This window comes from Telmatherina bonti (assembly GCF_933228915.1).
Source record: "Telmatherina bonti genome assembly, chromosome: 11".
In the NCBI taxonomy this organism is placed as follows: domain Eukaryota; kingdom Metazoa; phylum Chordata; class Actinopteri; order Atheriniformes; family Telmatherinidae; genus Telmatherina; species Telmatherina bonti.
Window position 1 is genome coordinate 30,663,894 of NC_136629.1, and position 24,928 is coordinate 30,688,821.

Genomic DNA, 24,928 nt, shown 5'->3' on the forward strand with positions numbered 1-24,928 from the left:
TTCTTTTTTTTTTTTTATTACTTAAACAGCTTGAATCTATATCTATATATCTATATCTATGTATTTATCTATATATAAATACACACACTCTTGCCTGCAGTCATCTTGAGAACTGCATAAATAAAGAATTGATACCTTATGGCGGGTGTTCATGCTCTTCACGCTGCAGCAAACACAAAACAGCTCACACATGCTGAACTATTAAGTCACACACTCCTAACAGGCTGCATGCGCTCACTGAGACTGATAAGCAGCAACTGAAGGTTGGGCCGCTGCAAGGTTATTTGGTGTCTGTTTGTGCTGACAGGACAGTTGTTTACAGCAAATAGGTTATGCAGTCACTGATCTTTCTTACGGTTACACTCAAATACATAATTCAACAAGGACATGAAACATCATGCTGTTTTTAAGTTATCATGAAAGTAGAGATGAGATGCTTTTAAAAAGTAAAATGAATTGTGTATTTCCTTATAAACCATTATCTGAAAAATATATTCCAGATTCTCACAAAATGCACTTTCATAAGTAGCTACTTTTTTTAAAAGTCATCTGTTGAATGGAGGCCTTTCTTTGTTAAGTAACAATATAACAATCTACCAACTTCTGTCTTCATACAGATAGGTTACACTCCTCTCCATGTGGCTTGTCACTATGGTAACGTAAAGATGGCAAGCTTCCTGTTGCAGAACCATGCCAGGGTAAACGGCAAAACCAAGGTAGACAAACCCACACACAGACGTGCAGTTTTGTTTTAGTTATATGAAGAAAGATCTTCCTGTATTAATGTAGAAAGAACTAATTATGATTGTGTTTGTGTATTTGCGCTCATGTCTTTAGAATGGTTACACTCCTCTCCACCAAGCAGCTCAGCACGGGCACACACACATCATCAACCTCCTGCTTCAACACGGAGCCTCGGCCAATGAGCTTACCGTGGTGAGTTCACGACCACACTGGCACAGATACACGTTGTCCTACGGAGCTGAAGCCGTAACACCAAATGCTTTTTTTTTTTTTGTCCTTCCTGTATAACATCTCTGTTTGTCACTGGTTAGAATGGGAACACTGCCCTATCCATCGCCCGTCGTCTTGGATACATCTCCGTGGTGGACACTCTGAGGCCCATGACGGACGAAAACCTGACTGCCATGGTGAGATGCTGCATCCTTTTGATATTTTGAAAGTGCATACAAATGTTTCCATCAGTTTTCCTAACTCTAACTCCAGGGCTTTAGATGTCAGATGTGTGTCGGCGAGGAAATTAAAAGGACAGAAGTTTTGTTTGTTATCAAGAAGTTTTTATCTACCCAGAGACTCACAAACCCACAGTATTTACTTGGCTTTATCCCCCTGAGGGCCTTTAAGATCATGATATTTCACTTTGACCTCCACGAATTCGCTCTATAAACCCAAACTAACCAAGTACTACTGTTTGATGTAAAACACATCTCACACAAAAGCTGTTTTGCAGCATTTATTAGTGTCTGACAGTAGTATCCCTGAACTAAATTAACCAAATCTCATATAGTTAGACGATGCAATGTGATATTTTACCAAATGGAATGACTGATGTAATATTTTATCATATCCTCACACTTTTCACAGAGCTCTTAGCCCTCTTAGAGATGTCTTCCTCTCAAACTGAAAGCTACATGTAAAGAAAGTGTTTCATACTTACCATCTGTAGTGCCTGCTCAAAGTTCCTATCCCACATAAACTTCATCTTTATTATCTCAGCCTCCTCGTTTCCTCTATCCTCCTAATTATTACCTCAAAGTCATTCACAGTGAAATGATTTGAAGGATGCCTCAGACCTTAAAATGCACTCCCTGGATAAAGGATAGGGGAGGCTCGGTGGGGGAGCAATAAGTAAAGCTGAGCTGGTGCGTATTTTCCAGAGTATTTGACAGCATTAGTGATTTTGAAAGGTGAACGTGCTTTGCAACAAGCGTGTAATGCTCCGCTGACAGAAACAAATGCTGCTGTGAACTGTAACAAAACAATGGTTAGATGATGCAGATGTGTCAGCTGTCATATTCCTTTGATGTTCATCTAAAGCGATGCCTCTGACTCAAAGACATAACATTTTGTCCAAAGCCTCCCACCGCGTGCATCTCGCTGCCTCCTCCCCCTGCCTCTCTGTGCAAATTGGAGAAATTAGATAAGAAGTTAGTCTGCAGAACAACTTGTTTTGACTCATGGTCAATTTAGTTTAATTTGACCTTACAGTGTATAACACAATGTACTCGCACTGTAAAGTAAGAAAACTTCAAGTTGAAGTATTTAAGTATCAGTTCCAACATCCCAGCAGTTAATCAATAACTGCTTAAACCTCCTGGTCTATGACTAACTTGATGCTCTACTCATACTTCTATAGATGTTTATAAAAGATCAAACAGGTCTTAAATCCAAAGATCTGCTGACATTTAAGTGCCTCAGTTACACAATATGATTCAAACATGTTTTTGTTCAACATCTTTAGGGCATTATTACCTTTTGTAAATAACAGCAGTAATAGTAATCTGTTGTAAAATATTAAAGCTCAGCTACCATGATGGCCATGTCATGGTAGAGATCATTTGAATAAAAAAAAAGAGAACAAGAAAGATCTGCTTTAACAAATAACCTTAACTTAGTCCAATATTCAGATGATGCTAAATAATGATGGAAAATTAATTGCCTAGCTTTTTGCTTCATTTCTGAAATAAACAAAAACAATTTCTTAAACATCTTTCTCAAACAAGAATGTGCTCTTTTGGGATTATTATGTCAAATCATAAAAGAAGTTGTGAATATCTACTTTAGAAGCAGATATTGATTGTATTTGTTTCTTTTGCACATGAAAATGAACTAGAAACTGAAAAGTTTATGTCAGTGTTAGCAAACAGAACCACTACACTCACCAGGAGGTTTAAATGGATTAGAAAATGGATTAAATAATGACTGTAATGACATTATTCATCAAAGACAGAAACCCAATTACGTTAAATTCTGGGCTTTTTAAATTTCCTAATTATCAATTAATAAATCACACGTGACTTACATTTCTATATTTACAGATATGTGCTTTTCTATGTTGACTAATAACACAAACACTTCACCTCTGCAACCAGAGGATGTAAAACCTCTGCGGTGGAAGTTATTGAACAGTTGTACTTAACACAATTGCATGACAGACTCCTTACCCAAACTAAAAACTTGGCCGGTCAGCCGGCGGCGTTCTGTAAATGGAGCAAGTGTGTGAATACTGCAAATCAGCTGGCAAGTCAGTCAGTCACGCTGCGTCACGTGTGAAGTTGCCCTGATTAGAAGACAGAGAGAAGGCTCAGATTGGAACTTAAGCTTTCTCTTCATTTAGCCCAGGTCACAAACAGTGATCTTATTGACACACATGTGTGAAGGAAGAGAGGAAGACAGATGGAAAGGGAGACAGCAGGACAATGGTGACAGGGGAAAAGGGTCACTGAGGATCCAGCACAATTCTAAGTATTTTAGATTAAAGATCAAGGTCATTTTATCTCAGTTTGAGGTCTCAGTTTATATTCCTTATCTGCAGCCTGTTGGTCCTTTTTGTGAGAGTTATGTGGGTTTAAAAAGCCTGAAAAAATATTATATCCCTACTTCTTGTTTTGACATAGTGCATGTCCAAGTTTGTTATCATTATTAGGAGATACTCTACAAGTTCAAGTTTCGCTTTGGTTGATACACTAATACAAAAAAAGTCACTAAGACAGGTAAATATTTAAACTGCAGGCAGTAATATATAAGTAAACGATATTCAACATGTCCTTCCTTAAATTTTGGGGGGGCACATCCTGTATTTATGTCCTCACATCAGTATACAGTCAGCTGCACACTGAGTTGAATGGGAACTTTACTGCTCTAAAAACACAAAGAAGCAACTTTATTTATAAAACAACTTTAAAAACAACCAAGTTCACCAAAGTGCCACAATGTGCAGACATAAAAATAAAAATGATTAAAAAAGGACATTAAAAAAATAAAATACTAGAAATAAGAGTAAAATAATTATTTAACTAAACACAATCAAAATAGAATCAGATAAAAAATGTCAACTTGTCATGTTGTACAAAAAGCCAAAGCAAACAGGTGGATCTTCAGCAGAGATTTAAAAACAGATACAGAAGAGGCCTGTCTGGCAGTTTATTTCATGGTTTTTTAAAGTACAAGTTTAGTCTGTTGTGGTGTGTGTGTGTGTGTGTGTGTGTGTGTGTGTGTGTGTGTGTGTGTGTGTGTGTGTGTGTGTGTGTGTGGCATTTCATATGATCACTTGTAAGTATTACATGAGCCTTGTGGCTCATAACTTTCCATCTCTAACCAGTTTAAAGTTTGTCCAGAGTTAAAATTTTATAAACTTATCTTCTTTGCAGTGTGCATCAGAAAAACACAAAATCAACGTCCCGGAGACCATGAACGAGTTCCTCGACATGTCAGATGACGAAGGTATGCGAAAAGTTCTGTAAACGTCTCTTTAATTTCATTTTCACATGCTGAGTGTTGGAGAAATAAATGAATGAATAACTGAGGATGTTTCAGTTTGTTGCATGGTTTCCACTGACTCTGTGCCCCATTCATTAACATGTGCATGTTTCAACAAACCACACAGTTCGGGCCAATGTGCCAGAAATTCTCAAAGAGGATTCTTTTTCAGATGTTGACGAAGGTATTTGTCACCAGTTTGAAGCTGTTGTTGTGTTGTTTGTTTGCTTTCCTTTAACATAGCACACATCAGCAGAACTCCCCTACTTAGAGTTACATGCAGTTAAGCCTTTTCTATACTACTAATCAGCTTCCCTGTTTATTTAACAAGAATGTCATAATATATTTAGTTAGCAGCTAGAAAAAAAAATGCTTTCCTTTAGAGTGCTTCGCTTTTTGCATAAATGTTGCGATGTTGAGACCCTGTTATTAATCATGCTTACACATGTAATAAAACGACATGCAAGAGGAGGATCAGTCAGAGTTGTTCTCTGTTCGCTCTCACATCATTATCAAGAATAAAGTCTCATCTATTGCAAATTGATTCAAGCTAATTTATCAGAAAGCAATAAATTCTGTTGAGCTACAGCCTTGAACCCAGCTGGTCCAAGTTTTTGTATCCACAATGACACACCTGGAACTTAGGACTGCAGTTTTTTTTAGTCTTACTCTGTCCGATTCTCCTCATCAAGGAAACTTTATGTTACTTCTAAACATGTTGGGAGAGAGTGAAAACAAGGTCAGTGTAACTCGATTTTATCACCCACATGACATACTGGTCACAGAACAAATCTTGCCTCACTGTATGCAAAATAAGTTGTGTGACATTATCAGCAGCATGGATAGCAGAAGAATAGATGCTGCAGCTCTGCAGAGCCAAGTTTACACTTCCAGCTGCCCATTTCAGTCTTCTTCACTTTGTTTTGGAACCACAGAGCCAACATGCTTGCAAAATTGATGAGCCTGTTCATGGGCCGTTGCTTAGGAGATGAACGGTGGGGGTGTGGAGTTTCTTTGTCAGGTGTTACAGCTAGACTCAACATGCATATCAAGTGATGGTGGATGAGCGTGTTTTGGAGCTTTATGATACATATCTTCATTGTACTAATGTGTTATCACAACCATGGACAAATTATAAATAACTAGTACCATGGCTTCATGTTCTGAACATAAACAGTTTATTCTGTGTACATAATTCATCAGCTGTGAGCTTGTGCAGTGTGGCCTTGATAGTCACATAGCTGGGAAAGCCTGACTTCACTTCCCTGCTTAGTTCTATCTGTGCATGTATGTGTGTTTAAGGAGTTAGTACCTTTCTATGACGCTCTTTAATCCTATATGGAGAGGCAAATCCTATTAAGCTGCTGGTTGGAGTGAGTGTGACAAGTTGCTGTTGTCTCTGGTTGTTTTTTTCTGGTTTGCCCTGTTGCAATCACATGCTTATCTCAAGCTTTCTACACATCTGTAGCCACTAAAGTGCACCTTCTAGGGACAAACTTTACCTATTGTTGTGGTTTGCCTGCATTTCATTGTAAAGAAGGGCACTAGTGCAGCTGGATCTGGTCTGTCTCTTTCGTAATTGCTCATAAACTCACTTTTCTTGTGCAAGTGTTAAGTCATCTGGTGCAGCCTGTAGATGGAACAACTGCAGAGGGTTGTTGCTCAAGAATCTTAAAGAATGGCAAAATGATGCACGCTCTGTGTAGCTTATTTCATCATTATTACTACAGTTTTACGTGCACTCAGATTCCCTCATTGATTTCCACTGCAGAGGCAGAAAAACGAGCGGAATGCTTTGTGAGAGCTTCCCTCTTCTGCCTCCTCCAGTGAGTTTCCCAGGCATTTGCTCAAACGACCTGTCATCTGACTGTGCCCTCCCCAGAGCTTTAAACACTTCCAGCGACGCTCCTCAGACACAGTTTGTTGTGGATGTTGTTGAGCCAAGGGCTCACGGAGACTCTCGCTTTTTTCTTCTTCTTCTTCTTCTTCTTTTTTTTTTTTTTTAAATCCAATGAGATGAGCTTTCTCTGAGCCGCCTGCAGGGGAATTAACCCCGCTGTGGTCACGTCAGTCAGATGGCTTTGACTTCTAATGTTTCTGCTTGGCGTCGTGTCCAGTTTTGCAGCAAAGAAAACCTGAAATGAAAGAAGCTCAAAACTTAAAAGGAAGTTGGATTTTATTTCTCAACGGTGAAAGAGCTTCAGAGATGCGCACAGCAGCTACCAAACGCGCAACTTGGTTGGATTGGAGTTGAGTGAGAGGTGAAGAGGGGGCAACTTTTTCCATCAGCACCAATAGGCTCTGAATGGACCTGACTACTTGGCTGTCTTTAACTCTCTCTGGAGCTTCCCTTTAATCTTTTTGCGGGCTATTTTGAGAGAAACGCATATTGCAAAGGATATAGAAGACTGCGATCAGTATGGCTGCGTTAGAAAAAGGTAAGCAGTCAAAGGAAATTTGAGTTGCTGGTTGGATTATTATAAAGAGAATAAACTGACGGAAAGAAAAGTGAAATGACGTGAAACTATCAATGCTTTCACAGTTAATGGAAATTATTGAGACATTTTCTTCTAACTTATTCTATATTTAGATCTCAACCTGAGTGTCATGGGATTACATCTGTTACAGGGGGTTACAGCAGGAGTGTGTGTCTGCGTTTGTATAGTGAGTGTGTTTCTGAGCTTGAATGGGACGGTGATATTGTTTTCAGTTGCGGGGTTGCTGATTATTCTTTGCGTCAAGTTACTCAGAAATAGCTATTTAGAAAAAAAAAAAGACCGGAAGTGCAACTGCCAGTTTTGCTATCAGAGTAAAGTCCATTCAGAAAGTTTGATAGACTCTCATACATTTAAAGTACTTTTGTTTAGTGGCTATTTGTTTGCGGAACTTCTGAAAATGGTGTCAGCTTTAAAACATACACTAGGCTGGCTATTTAAAAAAGTAAATTGCTTGTTTTCTAAGCTACACAGACCTATATTAGTTGTTAAATGTGATTAATAGAGTAATGTGTTAACATATGGACCACCTTTCGTGAAAGAACTTTACATGAAAATAACAGGAATTAAAAATTCAGTAATTTTGCCTGCTTTTGTTGTTGTCAAGGTGTTAAATACAAAAACTATGTTGTCTCAAGCCCAGTGTAATAGTAATTATAAGACTTTATAGACATGTATTTAAGCGTTTACTCAGTGTGAAACTATTTATATTGATCGTTTGATTCTCCTTTCATACATTTATAGCTTTTTGATTCGGCAGTGTTAATTTGAGAACATTTCTTGTGTATTTATGAGTAGGCAAAACAGTAAAAATAAAAACCTAGCTATCTATGATCCAGTATATGACCAAAATAAAACGCTTTCGCTGTTACTAATTTTACCAGCTTTCATAGCACGTTTTATTTTGAAACTTAACACCGGACACGGTTTCATCTCGTGCCTCGTGCCGTCCGCCTTGACGCCGGTGGTGGTGTCTGATCAGAGTGCGGCAGTATTGGAGGTAGGGGGGAGGGGCTGCGGTGAAGGAGCACAGTGTTGCAGGCAGGACAGAGCCGGACATGAGGGAGAAGGGGAAACACTACAGCCGCTCCGGCGGCTACATTGACCGGCGTGTCATCGTCCACCGGTCCGCCGATCGAGGTGCGTTGCGGTCCTGAACTTTCTCTTCATGCTTTGCTCATGTTGATGCTCTGGTTGCCTGTTAAACCTTTTTTTTTTTTTTTTTTTTGCTGTGCTGTGTTTAAGTGTCGTGTTAAAGAACTGCGCCTGGTTTTACAGGAGAGCTCCAGATGTACCGCAAAGTGGCTTTATCTCTGCCCCTGATGGCATTTAGTCTGATACACAGAAGAACATCTCTGGTGCTGTCTTTCACACCACAATCTGATTAATGGATGAAAAGGAAAAAAGTTGCACTTAGTTCCAGTGATGTTTGAGCTTCAGGGTGCTGATAATTACCCAAGGCCCTCTGTGATCACTCAGATCAAATGAGGGGTAGACTGGTGTTGGCACTGAGGGCTTGTTTTTTCTGCTCTGGAGTGCCGCATCGCCTCTGTTGAAGTTAACAGGAGGATGTTGTGATTTCATCCTTACACCAGGTGAGGATGCCATGACCGGTGACACGGACAAATACCTGCGGCCTCAGGACCTTAAAGAGCTGGGGGATGACTCCCTCCCTCAGGAAGGCTACATGGGTTTCAGCATAGGCGCCCGCTCAGCCAGGTAGGCACCTGTCAATCAAATCAAGCCCACCATTAGGCTATATATATATTTCTTATTTCCCTGGAGTTTGTGACATCCTTCTCTCCACTATAATCATATGAACACACATTTATGATGCCATATATGATATTGCTTTCATTTTAGTCTGGAAAAGATAATCCGATGTATTTGATCAGAAACAAAGTAACAGAAATCACCAGAGAAAGTAGTTGGAAAGTTGCCATCCAATGATTCAACCTGACAAAATGATTCAGCGTTTTGTGTGACCTCATTCAAAACCAAAGCAAATGCTGCAAATGGCTCACACAAGAGGTATGCGCTGGCTCTTTGAGTGAACAGCTGCACAACAGCGTTTAACTCCAGTTTAAAATAAAGGGACAAAGTGTTTTGTGGAAAACTAAGAGACTGCAGTGGAAACACAGTGTATTGTAGCCACAGTGACAGATGGCAGATGCACTGTGATGGCTGGATTGATAAAAACAACACTAACTGTTACAGGAAGCTCCTGACATCAGCAGGGAGTTAAATGGATAGATTCTATGTAAACAAGCTTGTTTGATGGGTTTGACATGTGCTGGAAAGAGGATTGTTGTGTGTCAATGTGACGTTGACTACATGGAAAGGTTGACTTTTTAATTTTAGTACTGTTGCTGCTTATGATTGGCTGTCCTACTTGCATTCAAAAAGGTAGTAAAAGAAAATTCTTCCAGTGTTTTAGTACCACATAATCCTGTGTTATTCCAGCACAAAATATTCCTCTACTTCTCTGTAGTTCAATCTACTTTAAATGAGCGTTTTTTTAAAGTTAAAACTGATTATGAAACCGTTGACGATTCTCTTTACATGAGTGTGAGCGTTGTAAAATATATCAGATAATGTATTGATCTGCTTATGTATGATGCTGAGCAAGTTATTTGCTTCTCCTTACCTTTCTTTTTGTGACATCTGCATTGCATGGTTTGCTTTTTTTCATGGCTGCTTACACACAAACACAGTCATGTAAACAGTTAAATAAGAATTGTGCTTCGTTGTAGGGCAAACACGCAAAAAGCACAAACATCAGTGTCATATAATTAAGAAAAACAAGCCACATCATGCGGGACTGTTTAAAATGCTTTGCTTTTCACTCTTCTCTTTTGTTCTTCTTCTTCTTCTCGTCTCCCTGTACCCCGTTTCTCATTGTAGCCCTAGAATCAGGTAAGAAAAGAGCAGTAGTTGTAGTTGTAGTAGTAGAAGTAGAAGCCATTAGCTGTGAATTGTGTCCCTCTCCCTTGCCACCCCAGATCTCAGCACTAACCCCTTTTACCTGTAAAATCACAGCCACCAACCCAGACCACAAGTCATTCATTGCTTGTTGTTGTTACTCTGGTTTTCTACATGTCTTTGTCACATTATTGCTGTTGTATTTTGAGATCAGCGCTCCATTTTTAGCTTATTTCCTCATCATTCTGACAAAAGTCATCATGTCTTTGGTTAAAATAGGAATTTTTTTTATGCAGGTGTTGAAAGCAGGTAGCTGTGCTGCACACTACAGCAGCGCTTTTCTTCAGTTTGGGTTGTGTGGACTAATCCCCCTCACTTTTTGATGTGGCACATTTTATTTGCAGTGCCACTCAGTGTAACTTCCAGGGATCAAACGCATCGTTGTTTGGATAATCCACCTTTCATATCTGCTCTGTCTACATGCAAGTAATTGGAGAAACCCCAGAATTTTTTTCGGGATGCTTCTCGCTGTTAAATGATGGTTTGCAGAGATGGAAAAAAAACAACCTGATTTAGACATTTTGGATGCATTCATGAAACAATCGCGCAGATGCACAATAGCTCAATTGTCAACAGTTGTTTTTGTGTGTCCACAGCCACATGACAACCAGAAATTCTCAGAGCACTGATGCATATATGCAGATCTTTTAAATAAAAAACACAAAAGATGAAAGTGTAGTTTACAGTTATACAAACTGGGTGATCACCAGTAAAATGAATGGAGTAGTGTGGATAGGGGAAGGAAGATGGCAGAGAATTATGGGTAAGAAAAAAAAGTCCTTATGTCAGTGGATTGTGGCGTAAACTGCACAGTAGAATCACAACATGAACCTGCCATGGAAATAAAAGGGCGTTTATAAGGAAGAGACACATGCAGAAAGCGATAATCAACAACCTAGAATGAGAAAGATGGATGTCGAGGGAGGAAAGGAGGATGTACAGAATGAGAAAGAGGAGGAAGCTGTGAAGAACAAACAAGGTCCGAGTGAGAAGAGAAGAGAGGGGGGGTGCTGCCATGCCAGCGAGTCCATTCAGTCTGTACAGAGTTGCTTGGTAACTTCCATGGGGTAGGCAGGCTCTGCTGAATAAAGGGCTTCTCTCTGTGCTGAATAGTGTGCCCACTCAAACCCGCTGAGCTCTGCAATTTCTCACCCCCTCACTCTCGCGTCCCCCCTCGACTTTGCGCTTTCACACATGGCGCATCAATACACACATACAGTATTCAATCTGACAAAATACAGCGCAGAGTTGTCAGCTTTGTTTACCGGCATTAAACCATTATCCAAGCTGCATAAACACACAAAAAGCCTCTTCTTATGTGTAATTTGTAACACGATAACCGTGCAGTTACACAGGTATTTTTGCATCTTCTGCACTGATTGAATCACTGTAGCAAAAACAGCAAAAGGAGGGAAAAAAAAAAAGCTGAGAGGAATCCACGGCACTGCATCGAGGCTGCAAAAATAGGCACACGTCACCGTGCAGTCATAAAGCAGACTGCAGCAAAACAGAGAAGAGCAGCTTCCCCTTTCCCTGGATTTTACTCCTCTGAAACAGTCCGAGGTCAATTAATCTTACGATGAGGAGATGTCAGTCATTGAGTTTAAAACAGATGTAACAGTTCAGATGCTTTCATTTAGTTTCATTTGCTAAACGACAACTTTGTCAAATTTTTACTTCCACCTGCCAAGAAAGTACGTCCAATCTGTATCTGTCACGTTTCGTCGTTTAGACTCACTCAGTTTAGTTGCATAGATGTTCATTAGACGCACTCACCTTGTCTTCTAATAGAAACTATTTTTCCTCTACCCACTTCTTCCTCTTTCCCTCTATCTTTCAGTGCAAACAAAGTGAGCTCACTTCTCATTTCCATCTCTGATTAACCTGCTGCAGTATCTTATTGGTCTTCAGCTGCGGACTCTTCCGCCTCTTTCTAATTTCCTTATGACTACTGGACTCTATCCAGTAAATGAATCCCGGTTCCCTGGAGGTTGCATGTAATAATGGATTCCCTGCTTTTTGTTTTATGCCGTGTCCCCCTGCCCGTCACTTGTTGTGCCGGTGGCACTGGGCTGCATGGTAACCTGTAGCCTCCGCTCCTTCAGTTCGGATAGGTCCAACACACTCAACCGGAGCTCCTTTGCACGAGACAGTATGATGATTGAGGAGATTCTGGCCCCAACAAAAGACACGGTAAGGTCTAACTCATTCTCCTCTTTATAAGTTCTTATGTCATCCTCTGTGCTCAACATTTTCTCTTTCACTATGCCAACATTCATGTTGCCCTTCTTCGGTCTCTCTGTTTGACTGTTTGTTCAAGTTCCTGATGTATGTCTCTTGTCACTTTTCGAGTTCTGTTTTTCCACCAGTGGCCTGATCATAACACAGGCTGGGTGTGTTAAGATAGGGAGCAGGAGAGCTTAAGTTGTCTCACACAAAGGGAATAACAGCAGTTGTATTTGCCATGCATGCTTTCAGCACAGAGGCGGAGTGCATAGCACCTTGACGAAAAGTTTATTCAAACCTGAGGGCTTGGGAGCACCCCACCGCCCACCCCCACCCCCTACTGATGATTTCAGATGAAAACCCGCAGTGTTCTACAGAACTCTTCTTGTGCTTGTAGCCAGAGCATAAACAAAAACAGTAGCTGCTCACATAATAAAATATATTTGCTCCATTTAGTTGAATGCAGTGGTGTAGTTCAGGGTATACGCGGGTACATGGAGTATACCCACTTCTTTTTCAGTCAGCATTGAGTATACCTGCTTATAAACCTCTTGTGATGATGCTTTTAAAATGACAAACGTCCCTACACAGGTACCTACGTCGCCCAGCAGCTCAGCAGCACTGGTGCAGTTAGCCATCAGCTGGATTAACTTTAGCTTGAACATAGATATAATAAAGATATATGCATATATGTCTATAAGCCAACTCTCACTAGTCTGTGTTCCAGTACTGGTTTAGTCATTTCATAACTCTTCCTCCCTGAAACCAAAGAGCCAAACTAATGTGACAATAAACAAATATACTGATGGATTTTTGGGATAAACTATATAGAATAGTTTTACATGACCTTTTTTCTGTAACTGTGTTTTTCTGGCTACTTTTTTCTGTTTTTAAAATAATAATCATTTAAAAATTGAGTATATCCACTTCTTGAAGGACTATTACACCACTGGCTAAATTCAACACCCCCTTCAATTAGTTTGAATTGAAGAAAACAACAACATTTGCACACATCTTATCCCAAAACCATACTCAAGTTTTTTCCTGATGCCCAAGAGCTTTACATGTGTTTACATGTCTTGTTATCTATTGATGGGCCAATTCGATAAGCTCTTTCCAATACAACTGCTACCTGCAGATCTGCGTTGTTGAGCAGTTTTCAAATCTACTTCTCCAAAAAGGAACATGGGTCCTGCTCCTCTGCAGCCTTTGTGAGTCCCATCAGCCTCAAGTTATTCCATCTTGAGTGGGATCCCAGATCTATAAAGTTTTTTTCTAAGGTTCTCCATGTTCACTCCAGCACTTGCAGTTTGGTTTGCAGGTTAGCTACGTTTTCTTCCGCACTTGATATTCGGAGCTCTGCCTGTGACAGTGGCTCCTTACAGTTTATCTTCTTTCTTGTGCTTTTTATCGCTGTTAAAATCCCATCAAATTAAAAAAAAAAAACTCTGTTATCAGGAGTTTACAGCAGCCAACACTTGGCCCATCTTCAGCCATGTCTGTTCTGCCGCTGGCCCCCTGTTAGCCATAGCTGCTAGAGTTTTCCCTGCTTCGTTTCAAAACTTGAAATTCTCTAAATTTTGGTTGTTTTGAAATTTTATTTTCACCGCCTAACTTTCCAACTTTGGACCGAACCCTGTCTACTCTAAAACTTTGGAATTGATTCCACAATAAGAGCTTTTGATGAGTTTAAAGTTACAGAAGTAGAAGTAGCAGCGTGAAACATGTCTTACATGGCCGCCATAACCAGGAGTCTCACTTTTAATTATTTGTACATAAAACTATACATTAGGTCACCTTTGTTTGAGCTGTGTCAGTCAAGCAATTCTGCTTTCCAGGAGATAAAATTTAGATTTTTTAAAAATATTATCTGGGGTCATAAATTATGTCGTCAAACTAAGCATAAGTCCATTCAGCTAGACCACACAGTGTTCCCAACCTAGTTTCTAAAATGTTTTTCTTCTCCCTTAAGCTTCAGAGTGTCTGTAAAGACATCTCCTACTTGGTTGACCCTCTAAATAAGGTATAGATGTTGGTGGACGTCTGACTTATTCATCCATTTTTCATTCACTGTGATTTGGATGCCATTTCTCTGGAGTTGTGCGTTTTATGATTTTTGTTGGTTTTGGGTGTATGCCAGTCTCATGTCTTCTTCACTGCTGTTTTTAGGTTGTGGTCATTCCAACACCGCTGTCAGTGCACATGAATTTATCTTTTACATTAATGACCTTTCAAAGCTTATTTTTGGCCTGTTTTACTGAATGAAAGTGGTTTTTTTTTTTATTTTGCTGCAACTGTGATGATTCTGTGAACAAATGAAACACAAGCTTTAGATGTTCCACACCATTCATTGCAGGAGGGTCATTTCTGTCTGTGTTATAAACGATGATGTCTTTGCTTCTGTTTTGTTTTGTTTCACTTTGGTTCATTTTCTTCACTTTTGATCCTCGTGATTTAATCTTTTTTCCATTTTTTTCCTTATCTTTGTCTTTGGATCCTCTTCTTCCAGCACCTTGCTGTGACCAGAGACTACAGCTCGGAGTGTATGCGTCGCTATAGCTGGACTCCAGACACCGTGGACCACAGCCACAACACTGTGTCCAGCCCCGTTCACTCTGGGTAAGAGCTGCTGCCATGCTCATACACATATATTGCATTCACATCCTTGTAGCCACTGATCAAAACCACTGGGCGTGCACCCCCCCCCCCCCCCCCCCCCCCCCCCAAAACAAGTCAATACGCAGCAAAGCTTGTTGCACTGATGCAGACAAGATGCAGGGCTCTGGGATTTCTGCAGTGCTGCTACTCTACACATTACATTACAGCAACAAAAAACATTTTTATCATACCACAAGTCTACAGACATGGCCCAGAAGTCCCCAGTGTCCACTGACACTGTGGTTTTATCTGTCATTACACAAACACACTTCAGGCTCTGTGTGAGCTCATGGTACAGTGGCTTAAGCCTTTCATTTGTATAAAGTGATAACATGCAGCTTTCATGTCATGCACACACTTTGAATATATCACATCATAAAATGTTAAGTTCTGCTTTAAATAAACTGTCATTGCTCAGAGCTTAAATAAGAAATACTTTGGTGTTACTCAGAAATGAAATACTGGGATCTATGATGTCCAATTTTGGTTGTGCGTTTCTATTTTTGGCTCATTATTTCTTGTGTGATTGTATATGTAGATGTATTGGGTTTTTTTGTCCTCTGTTGTCTAATTTAGACGTCTTTCTTTTCTCCTCTGTCATGTTTTTTTTTTTTTATTTGTCTTCTTTCATCTTCAGTAGACATTATTGATCCCAATAGTGCTTGTGAAAATCTGATACTAAATCTAGGTTCTGGGGGTTTGCCTCCTGCATTGTCTCCATGTGTTTATTTTGCAGCCCCTCCTCCCCGCTCCCTCAGTATGACTCCAGGTGATGACTGAGTTCGCTGCTTACACCCATGATGCCGCAGTGATGTCAATCCCTCCTCCACCTCTGTCTCCCTCTCATCTCGTCATCTGTCTCCTCTCTCTCCAGTCTGTGCTCGTCTCATCTGTGTGGTCTGGTCTTTCATCTGCACTGCTTAGATATTAGAAGTGTGTCGGGAGTTTCATTCATGTGCCATTTCTCTCTCGCTTTTTCACAGTGCACATTAAGACTAAATCTTCCACAAAACTTTTCAGGATTGTGCTGTTTGCAGCTTACAATGTTGATAAAGCAACACTTGTAGCGAGAGTTGTTCTACAACACAACTCATCCTTCCTCATATTGTGGGACCATTGGTTATATTAAAGCTGGGATAGGTAATCTTGCTCAGAGACTTTTTTTTTTTTTTTTTTACTCTGGGTGAAGTGGTTCCTCGTCCTGATAGTAGTATAGACATTTTGTATCCATGAACAATTAGAAATCTAGTTAAACCCCTCAATTTACTGTAAAAACTCTGACCAATCCAAGCGTTCAGGCTGAATTGAAGTTGTTCATTTCTAGTATTTTGTAAGCTTCTACTCCTGGCTCCCCTCCTCCCCTTCCCGCAGCACATACCTGATAGCCACACCCTGCATATAAATAACATGTTAAGATGAAAATACAATGTAGTGAAGAAGAAATTCAGAACGCAAACATGGCTGAGAAAATGCAGGATGGATTTACAGACCCGGCTCAGTTTATTTGCATCCTCCCGTTAAACAGCTGAGAAAGAGAAAATTGTTGGTGATAAAAGCTGTGACAAGAAAAGCACTCGGAGAGTGCAAACCTCTGCCACGGCCTTTAAAAAAAATTCCTGGATCCAAACAGTGATCCGGATCATAACCAAAATTAAATCAGTTCTTCTTTTTCCCATTTCCAAGAACTCCTGAAAATTTCAATAAAATCCATGTCTAACTTTTCGAGTTATCTTGAACAAAAACAGATAAACGCTGCTAAAAACATAACCTCCTTGGCGGAGAAAAAAAGCCTTGGATCAGGAAAGGAGCAAAACCAGAGGGGGAGGAGCCAAGACAGGGCGCCACTTTCACATCTTGCTAGCTCCCCAACATTACCTACCCCAGCTTTAATGGGAAGCCAAACCGTGTTCTCGATTGGAAGAATAGCACAGCAATCACATTAACCTAATCTTGGTGAAACATTTGTGAGAAGTGTTTAATATTTGATCACTGAATGCTGCTTTAGAGGGACTGAATCTTTGACAGCAGTCTCACCTTCAGACCCAGAACTGGAAACTAAACTTTCTGCCACTTCATTAGCACCCTGTTTAGTTTCAGACGGTGTTTGATGTTCTAGATTTAGCCAGCTGAAGGTGAGAAGTGCTAAGTTTCAGAGCTCAAAGCACCTTTTATTCTTTTCTGTATCGTCCTTCCTCCTGTTCTCTTACTTTCTTTTTTGTTCATTTCTCTCTTTTCTGTAGTTTATTTGGGTGTACGGTGATCACAGCATGGGAATCGTCCTCCTCACTTGTGTCCATGGCTTCTGTCTATCTTTCTTTATTTCTCTTTATTTTGTATTCGTCTGACGTTCCTCTTTTTCCTCCTGCAGGTTCCTCGTCAGCTTCATGGTGGATGCCCGTGGTGGTTCCATGAGAGGCAGCCGCCACAATGGCATGCGTATCATCATCCCTCCCAGGAAGTGCACTGCACCCACACGCATTACCTGTCGCTTGGCCAAGAGGCACAAGCTGGCCTATCCCCCGCCCATGGTGGAAGGGGAGGGACTTGTCAGCCGGCTGGTGGAGGTTGGACCTGCAGGCGCTCAGTTCCTTGGGTAGGCTTTCTAGCAGGATAGTTGGAGTTCGTCATCCCAAAATATTTCTTCAGATCTTCAACATTCTGTTTTCTCTCTCAGTCCTGTGATTGTTGAGATTCCTCATTTTGGTTCAATGCGAGGGAGAGAAAGGGAGCTGATTGTGTTGAGGAGTGATAATGGTGACACCTGGAAGGAGCACCAGTTTGATTCCAGACCAGAGGAACTCACTGACCTGCTTGCAGGAATGGATGAAGGTAACAAGTTTTTTTTCTTGTTTGTTTTTCCTGCCAGGCATAAATCAGCAGGTGTAGGTGAATGTAATCGCTCAGGGCTATATATACCAGTTTGTGTCCCAGAAAACCAGTTTCTAACATTCTTCTTATTAATCTATATTAACAGAACTCATGTTTGTGAACTTATTAGAATCCAAGGCAGTAAAATGTCATAAACCACATTCATGAAAACGTTTTTTAACATAGAGCTGGACAGTCCTGCTGAGTTGGAGAAGAAGCGCATTTGCCGCATCGTCACCAGAGATTTTCCACAGTACTTTGCTGTGGTGTCAAGGATCAAGCAGGAATCTAATCACATGGGTCCTGACGGAGGCATCCTGTCCTGCAGCACTGTGCCCATGGTCCAGGCCTCATTCCCACAGGGGGCTCTAACCAAAAGAATTCGAGTTGGCCTGCAGGTACAAGAGGATGCATTGAATCAGCTTAAATGCAAACTATTTTTTATTTCTTTACCATGTAGTGATTTATTACTTATTCATGATTGACGTATTTTTGTTGAATATTTAATTCTACTTGACATGCCTGGGCCTTTCATTTAATTAAATAATTAAGAAAAATCTGATTGAGCTTTTTTTTTTATTTTTTTATTTATTCAGCTGAATAAAAGTTTCATCTTTATCTTTTGTCATTCTTCTCTGTTTCTTTATAGGCCCAGCCTGTACCAGATGACATGGTGAGAGCCGTCCTTGGAAACAGGGCCACCTTCAGCCCAATTGTCACAGTAGAGCCCCGGAGAAGAAAGTTTCACAAGCCGATCACCATGACAATCCCCGTTCCACCTAGATCGGCAGAAGGCCATCCCAGCGGTCACCGAGGCGACGCTGCACCATGCCTGCGTCTGCTCTGCAGCATCACAGGCAAGTAGATCTCAGGAGAACTGGAGCATGACGGTGTATCTGTGTTGCTTCTAACTAAACAGCCTTTCTGGACTAGTTACAAGGAACTTAGCCTTGAGTTATATGTCAAAATAAGCCTAGCAGTCAGTTTAAGCTTATGTAAAACTAAACAGAATAGTGGTGGCTACCTCAGACCTGCTTATAATTGTCATATAATTTATAATTTCATCAGTTCATGAAGGGAAAATGATGAATTAATAAGGTCAAAGGATGAGAAGAATAAAAGCTAAACAACAAGCTGTGCTGGAGGGGCAGGTAGCTCATGTTTTTACCCTGTTTCCTGCAGGAGGGACGTCCCCTGCACAGTGGGAGGACATCACAGGAACCACACCTCTGTCCTTTGTAACAGACTGTGTCTCCTTCACCACAAATGTGTCGGCCAGGTAAGACACACACATCGCATTCACACAGAGGATTAGAGTTAAATATCATTAATCCAGATGGTAAAAAGTGTTACAGCCCGGCTCCAAGGCTGCAAATAAGAAGGGAGGCAGGCACAAAAGTTGTTGTTACAAAAATAAACTTCATTAAAGAAACATAAGTAAAATAGAAACTTCACCAAAATAAGACCAAACAAAGCAACCTTAACCAAAGCAAAACAAAGTGCCACGCCTGCACACAGCCAGGGAGATCTCCCAGCCCGAGCCTGGGAGACGCGCTCAGACACGCTTGGTGGCTCTTAATTTGTGGCACACTTGCCAGTGATTAGGATGGTACCTGCAAAGACTAAACAGAAAGACAAACACTTAAAGTCAAAACAGTGGTGGGGCCGTCACGAAAGTGTTTTAAAAGTCATGTACAAATAATTCCATTTTTTTTTACTGATCTGCATGTCAAAGCATGCATAAATAATAAAATAAAATGTTTTATTGATTCTTTAATATATTATAATTTTTTTAATTCATGCAGCAAAATATGTATCTAATTGCACACAGGATGGTATTGCTGTTATATCTAATAATCATCTGTTATATAAGTTAATCAAAAACAAAAGTTAAAATGAACTTTTTAAGTTCCTGGTCTTACTATTTGGCATTAGTAAATGTGCAGTGACTATGATGAATTTCTTTTAAAAAAATTGTGAACTAAACCTGCCTCAGCCATCTCTACCAGTTGCTTTGGGTATGGAAAACCCAAAGTAAGTGTTTGTTATCACACTAGTGTTTCAAATTTCCAACATTTCCCTGTTGTACTGTTATTGTTAAATTAAATCTCTTATTTGCTAAAAACATTTTTTTCAGTATTTCTATTCAATTCAATTCAATTCAACTTTATTTATATAGCGTCAAATCACGGCAATGCCATCTCAAGACGCTTTACAGACAGAGGGGAAAACATAATGAAGGCCAATTCATAATAGCCTATATAAGGAAACCAACAGATTGAGTTGAGTCCAACTCAATCTCCCATCCTGAGCAAGCACACTGGCAACAGTGGGAAGGAAAAAACTCTTCCTTTCCTGTTAAAAGGGAAAAAACCCTTTTAACAGGAAGGAAACCTCCGGCAGAACCCGGCTCAGGACAGGCAGCCATCTGCCTCTGCTGTGTGGGGGGAAGAGGACAGAAAGACAACAGACAACAGGAACTGCTAATCCCGGCCAGGGAGACCTGCTGAGACAGGAGACATACATGTTAATGATGCAACACTGTTATGGGGGGGGGATAAAAGAGAGAGATAAAGAGAAAAAGAAAGAAGCTGCTTTAGAGGGACTGAATCTTTTTTTCTTTGTCCAAAACAAATCGATAAATGGAGAAATGGCCTTTTTCATTGTGTAAACATTAAAGGGTTAAACTAAGCGTTTCAGTTATTCTAGTGGCTACCTATTTTTGTCCTCTCTCCAATTTTCTTTGAAGAAGAAAGTCTCTCATATGTTTGAATCTATGTGTAATTGGATGACTCTAGACAGAGTTTTTTTTTTTTTTTCTCTGACCTTTTTCTTATAAACAAGAATTTTTCTGTGTTGCAGCAAGCAGGGCTGCAAGTCAATCATACCAGCTAAGCTGACCTCAGTTTATCAGCTTCTAGGTTACAGTGCGCAAAGTCATGAACTCTCATCTTAGTTAGATTTGAGTCATGTGGTGAGTGTTCTGCTAGATTTTAACAGAGCTCCCTTTGGTATTCTGCAATTAGATTGCTACACTGCTGTCATGTGTCTGAAGGCAAAATAATACAGCTTGCCTGACTTATTACTTGTGATGTCTGATGAAATGTATGATTAAAACTTTCTTTTCTTAAATCTGCATTATCTTCCCACTTTTTTTCACATCTTCCCTTGTTTCCAATCTTTCGTCCTCAGGTTCTGGCTCGCAGACTGTCACCAGATTCCTGAGACGGTGAGTCTAGCGTCTCAGTTATACCGGGAGCTGATCTGCGTGCCGTACCTGGCCAAGTTTGTGGTGTTTGCCAAAATGAACGACGCCATTGAGGCTCGGCTGCGCTGCTTCTGCATGACAGACGACAAGGTGGACAAAACCCTGGAACAGCAGGAGAACTTTGAGGAAGTGGCCCGAAGCAAAGATATTGAGGTGAAGCATTCATATTGACATTCAAACACTCTTCAGTAGTATAAGAGTCTAAAGTCCCTTTCACCAGAGGTGGCAATTCCTGGTCTAGAAAGTAAAAGTCCTGTCTGGCAGCTGTTCCAACCAGTCACCAAAGAGCTGAATTTAATGACCAGAGTTACTTGCCAGGTAAACTAGCCTGTTCTAAATGTACAGGTAGATCCAAAAACATGGCAGAACTTTCACTTTCTGGACCAGGAATTGCCACCTCTGCCTTTCACACGTATGGAATAACATTTATGGACCTGTTAAAGTGATGGCATACAGGCATTTGTAAATTTTCTGTTATTGTCCTTTCACACATGCCTGTGATAGTGACAGAAAAAGCCATGGTTTGCACAATTTTGCAGTTCACATGCAAAAAGACAGTGGATGGACTGTGGTATGATACAATAGTCCTAATAGTTAGTTTTTAGACTGCAACCTCTCTGTCAGTTTAACACTAGATATTAGCATGCCAAACTTGCAGCAAAGCTATAAATGTCTCCTTCCTACACTGTGGTGTAGCCATATAGCTGCTAAACAAAAAGGACATTTTTGCTTTAACTGATTACATTTTTCCTCACCATCACTGCTTTTTGTCAAGTGAGAAATTAAATCACCTCAAAATAACTATAAGTCTGTCTACAGTTTTTTGTTAATTGCCACATTTTCATGTTTCCAAAAGAAACAGATGATCGAGTCGACAAGAGCACAGCTTTATTTCAAAGAAAGCGGTGGTGGATGGGAGTGTTAAAAATATTTATATCTGACAGAGCTGAAGCACGAGGTGCAGCTTTAATGTGCAGCAGTTCACACTCATGTCATGTCGAACGTGACATTTATGTGGAATTAGCTCCAACTTGGACAGATTTTTGCAATGAAATGTTATGGTAAAGCACCAGAGAGTCATTCACCCATGACCAACACATTTAAATGTCACCAGATCAATAATAATAGTGCATGTGTGAAAGGGGCATATGCAAATATGCTGAACCAATCATCGCTTTCATCAACCTTCATGGTATCTTTTGCTTCGATTATATCGTTTTTAATCAATGTACATCTGCAGGTTCTTGAGGGCAAGCCTATCCATGTGGATTGCTATGGCAACCTGTCACCGCTCACCAAAAGTGGCCAGCAGCTGGTTTTTAACTTCTACTCCTTCAAGGAAAACAGACTTCCATTCAATGTGAAGGTATTAAAATGTCTTCCCAATCACCCGCTCTGTCTGGTAGCACACAACAGGCATTTTAGCACATAGTTATGAAAACAGAAAACTTTTTGATGCCTTTTCTTCGTTGAAAGAGGAAAATAAGATAATGTGAAAACATTTAGCTAAATCCAATGAAAGATTGTTTTGATTTTTCCTATTTTTACTACATATGTACAACCAATTTTGATTATAAGTGTGCAAAAAAAGACAAATCACCCCAGAAATTCCTTCTTCTGAAATAAGGAGGAAAACTTGCAGGGCTCCATTCAACTGCTAATGCAACTTTTTGTTATCCCCTACAGATCAGAGATATGGGTCAGGAGCCATGTGGCCGTCTCTCCTTTCTGAGAGAGCCCAAAACAACAAAAGGCCTTCCACAGACTGCAATATGCAATTTGAATATTACACTGCCAACCCATAAGAAGGTAGGATGACCATATTTTGATAATAAATCTTGTTAGGCCATACCATCTCATCTCCGTATAAAGAAATTCACCAGACCGAGCGCAATGCCGTCCTGACGTTAAAAGAAACCACCGAAGCTCATTTGGCCTAGAGATGACTGCCTGCTGCTTGTCTTTTATCAGTGTTAAAGCCTGTGCCAGTCATAAGACCCCACAACGTACACATGCAGCCACACATGCACATCTTGCTTTGTTCAGTTGCCTGGCTCATTGTGGACACACTACAAGTCTGCATAAAGAAAAACAAGAGTTCCGATTGGTTTGTTTGTTTGTTTGTTGTGGTGTTGATTGATCACAAGAAACTGTATTTATTTTGCTTTTGCTTTTATTGTTTTGCTTGTTGGTTTTCTCTATTAATCCCATAGATTTTTTACGATGCATTTTGTTGTTTTTGCTGCTCCATTTTCATCCCCTGAGTTTTTATTTCCACCTCCCTGCTCACTAAAATTCCCTGCTCTCCATTGTGTCATCTCTCTCCTCTCCCGCAATGCATCTTGGAATACCACAGGATATGGAGTCTGATCCTGATGATGAGGTAAACAGATTCTTCATCATCACATGGAACCGCTTCTTCTGTCATTTTTTCAGTTGCCTTTACTGCAGAGGCTTTAATAAAAATGCGTGTTGCACATATTTTGTCTTTGTGTTATACCTGAGTGTGCAAGAATCTGCTGCTAACTGCATTTTTTTTTTTAACACAGCTATGGTGGTATTAAAATGACCCTGCGTAGTGCATGTGTGGGAATGGCAATTGTTTTAATTTATCGCCGTCTTCATCCCAAGTCCAGCGGAGCAAGTTGCTATGCCACATCTCAGCTTTCATCAATATCTTCCTTCCCATACATGCCCAACAGGACCTTATCATTATTACTAAGTCGTAGGGATTCTGGTATCATTTTTCAACTAAATATTGAAACCATAACGCTTACTTTGCCCATTTCTTCTTTGTTGTGGTGTCTTCGGGGTAGCCTCACCCTCCTGTGTTTCAGACCTATGAGTGACAGAAAAACTGACACTCTCAGCTGCATGCCAGAAAATGCTTCCTGAAAGATTTAATACAAGGCGCTGTTTTTCTATTTCAGAATTTGGACACATGTACTGCACATATGTCCACTCACTTTCTGTAGAACAAATAGGGATTCATACCGCTGTATGTTTGGGTGACAGTAGCAAAACACAGCCTATGTTGTCATTAAAGTTAGGCAATCAATCTGATTATGCCAGGAAGTTTGTGCCTCATGATAATTACAAAATTGACACTATTGTACTCTCTGCAATTTAATGAGGTTACTGTGATGTCCCAGTTGACAGTGAACTGAGGAATGCATTTCAAAGATAAGAGGAGTTTTAGTTGATGTGCCAGACCTAATTAGAAGTTGAACTTTGTGCTTGCTAGCAAACTGAACAAGTCACACATAGTTTGCATGTCGGGGACACTGACACATGCAGCAAATGAAGAAGTGCAAGAAAATAGTCCATTTCTCTCCAGAAGACACGCCTGCAGCACCTCCATGTGCTAGTACTAACAGCATGTATAGATTCACTAAAAAGAAAGGGACTACTTCTGTGCACTGTAATATCTAAGCTGATATTAATAGTTTCCCCTAATACTGATAGCTTAGAGCCCAAAACCTTCATTTTTTTTATGTTAAAGCTTTTTTTTGTTCTTTTTTTGTTTGTTTCAGACCGAAAAGCCAGAGAGACGTCATACCTTTGCCTCCTTAGCTTTGCGTAAGCGCTACAGCTATTTGACCGACCCAGCAGCGAGTGAGTGTACCTTTTTTACTGTAATACATTTTTTAGTTGAGATATTGTGAATTCAAACAGTTTTAGTGTCTGAAGGTCTCATTGCTCCATGATTCTTTCATATACATAGGTATAGAAAGAGATCTACCTGACAAAACATGATCATCAGCCATTTATTCTCACAACCAGACACATGCTTATACATCATTCGCCATTCATGAAACATTTGCGTGGTTTACCATGTGTTACGCTTCGCTTTCCTACTCCATGTTTGGGAAAATATGTCTCCCTGTTTCAACTGTCATGTTGGTTTTTTCCATTTGTGGAAACACTGAAT

The 24,928-nt window shown here is 40.3% G+C and overlaps 1 protein-coding gene across 1 annotated transcript in view; it reads left to right on the forward strand.

The window, feature by feature from the left end:
- LOC306762203 (ankyrin-3-like) overlaps nucleotides 1-24,928 on the forward strand; it is a gene marked incomplete at its 5' end in the record, with an annotated part of 96,461 nt that overhangs the window by 50,832 nt on the left and 20,701 nt on the right. Inside the window, 21 exons of the mRNA XM_079248626.1 lie at nucleotides 618-716; nucleotides 838-936; nucleotides 1,056-1,151; nucleotides 4,392-4,464; nucleotides 4,628-4,684; nucleotides 8,591-8,714; nucleotides 9,900-9,911; nucleotides 12,068-12,170; nucleotides 14,176-14,226; nucleotides 14,713-14,822; nucleotides 15,598-15,630; nucleotides 17,230-17,454; nucleotides 17,536-17,690; nucleotides 17,916-18,127; nucleotides 18,379-18,586; nucleotides 18,912-19,008; nucleotides 20,922-21,150; nucleotides 22,238-22,363; nucleotides 22,684-22,806; nucleotides 23,354-23,380; nucleotides 24,531-24,612. Of these exons, the coding sequence (XP_079104752.1) occupies nucleotides 618-716; nucleotides 838-936; nucleotides 1,056-1,151; nucleotides 4,392-4,464; nucleotides 4,628-4,684; nucleotides 8,591-8,714; nucleotides 9,900-9,911; nucleotides 12,068-12,170; nucleotides 14,176-14,226; nucleotides 14,713-14,822; nucleotides 15,598-15,630; nucleotides 17,230-17,454; nucleotides 17,536-17,690; nucleotides 17,916-18,127; nucleotides 18,379-18,586; nucleotides 18,912-19,008; nucleotides 20,922-21,150; nucleotides 22,238-22,363; nucleotides 22,684-22,806; nucleotides 23,354-23,380; nucleotides 24,531-24,612 (2,341 nt within the window). The remainder of the gene's footprint in view (nucleotides 1-617; nucleotides 717-837; nucleotides 937-1,055; nucleotides 1,152-4,391; nucleotides 4,465-4,627; nucleotides 4,685-8,590; nucleotides 8,715-9,899; nucleotides 9,912-12,067; nucleotides 12,171-14,175; nucleotides 14,227-14,712; nucleotides 14,823-15,597; nucleotides 15,631-17,229; nucleotides 17,455-17,535; nucleotides 17,691-17,915; nucleotides 18,128-18,378; nucleotides 18,587-18,911; nucleotides 19,009-20,921; nucleotides 21,151-22,237; nucleotides 22,364-22,683; nucleotides 22,807-23,353; nucleotides 23,381-24,530; nucleotides 24,613-24,928) is intronic.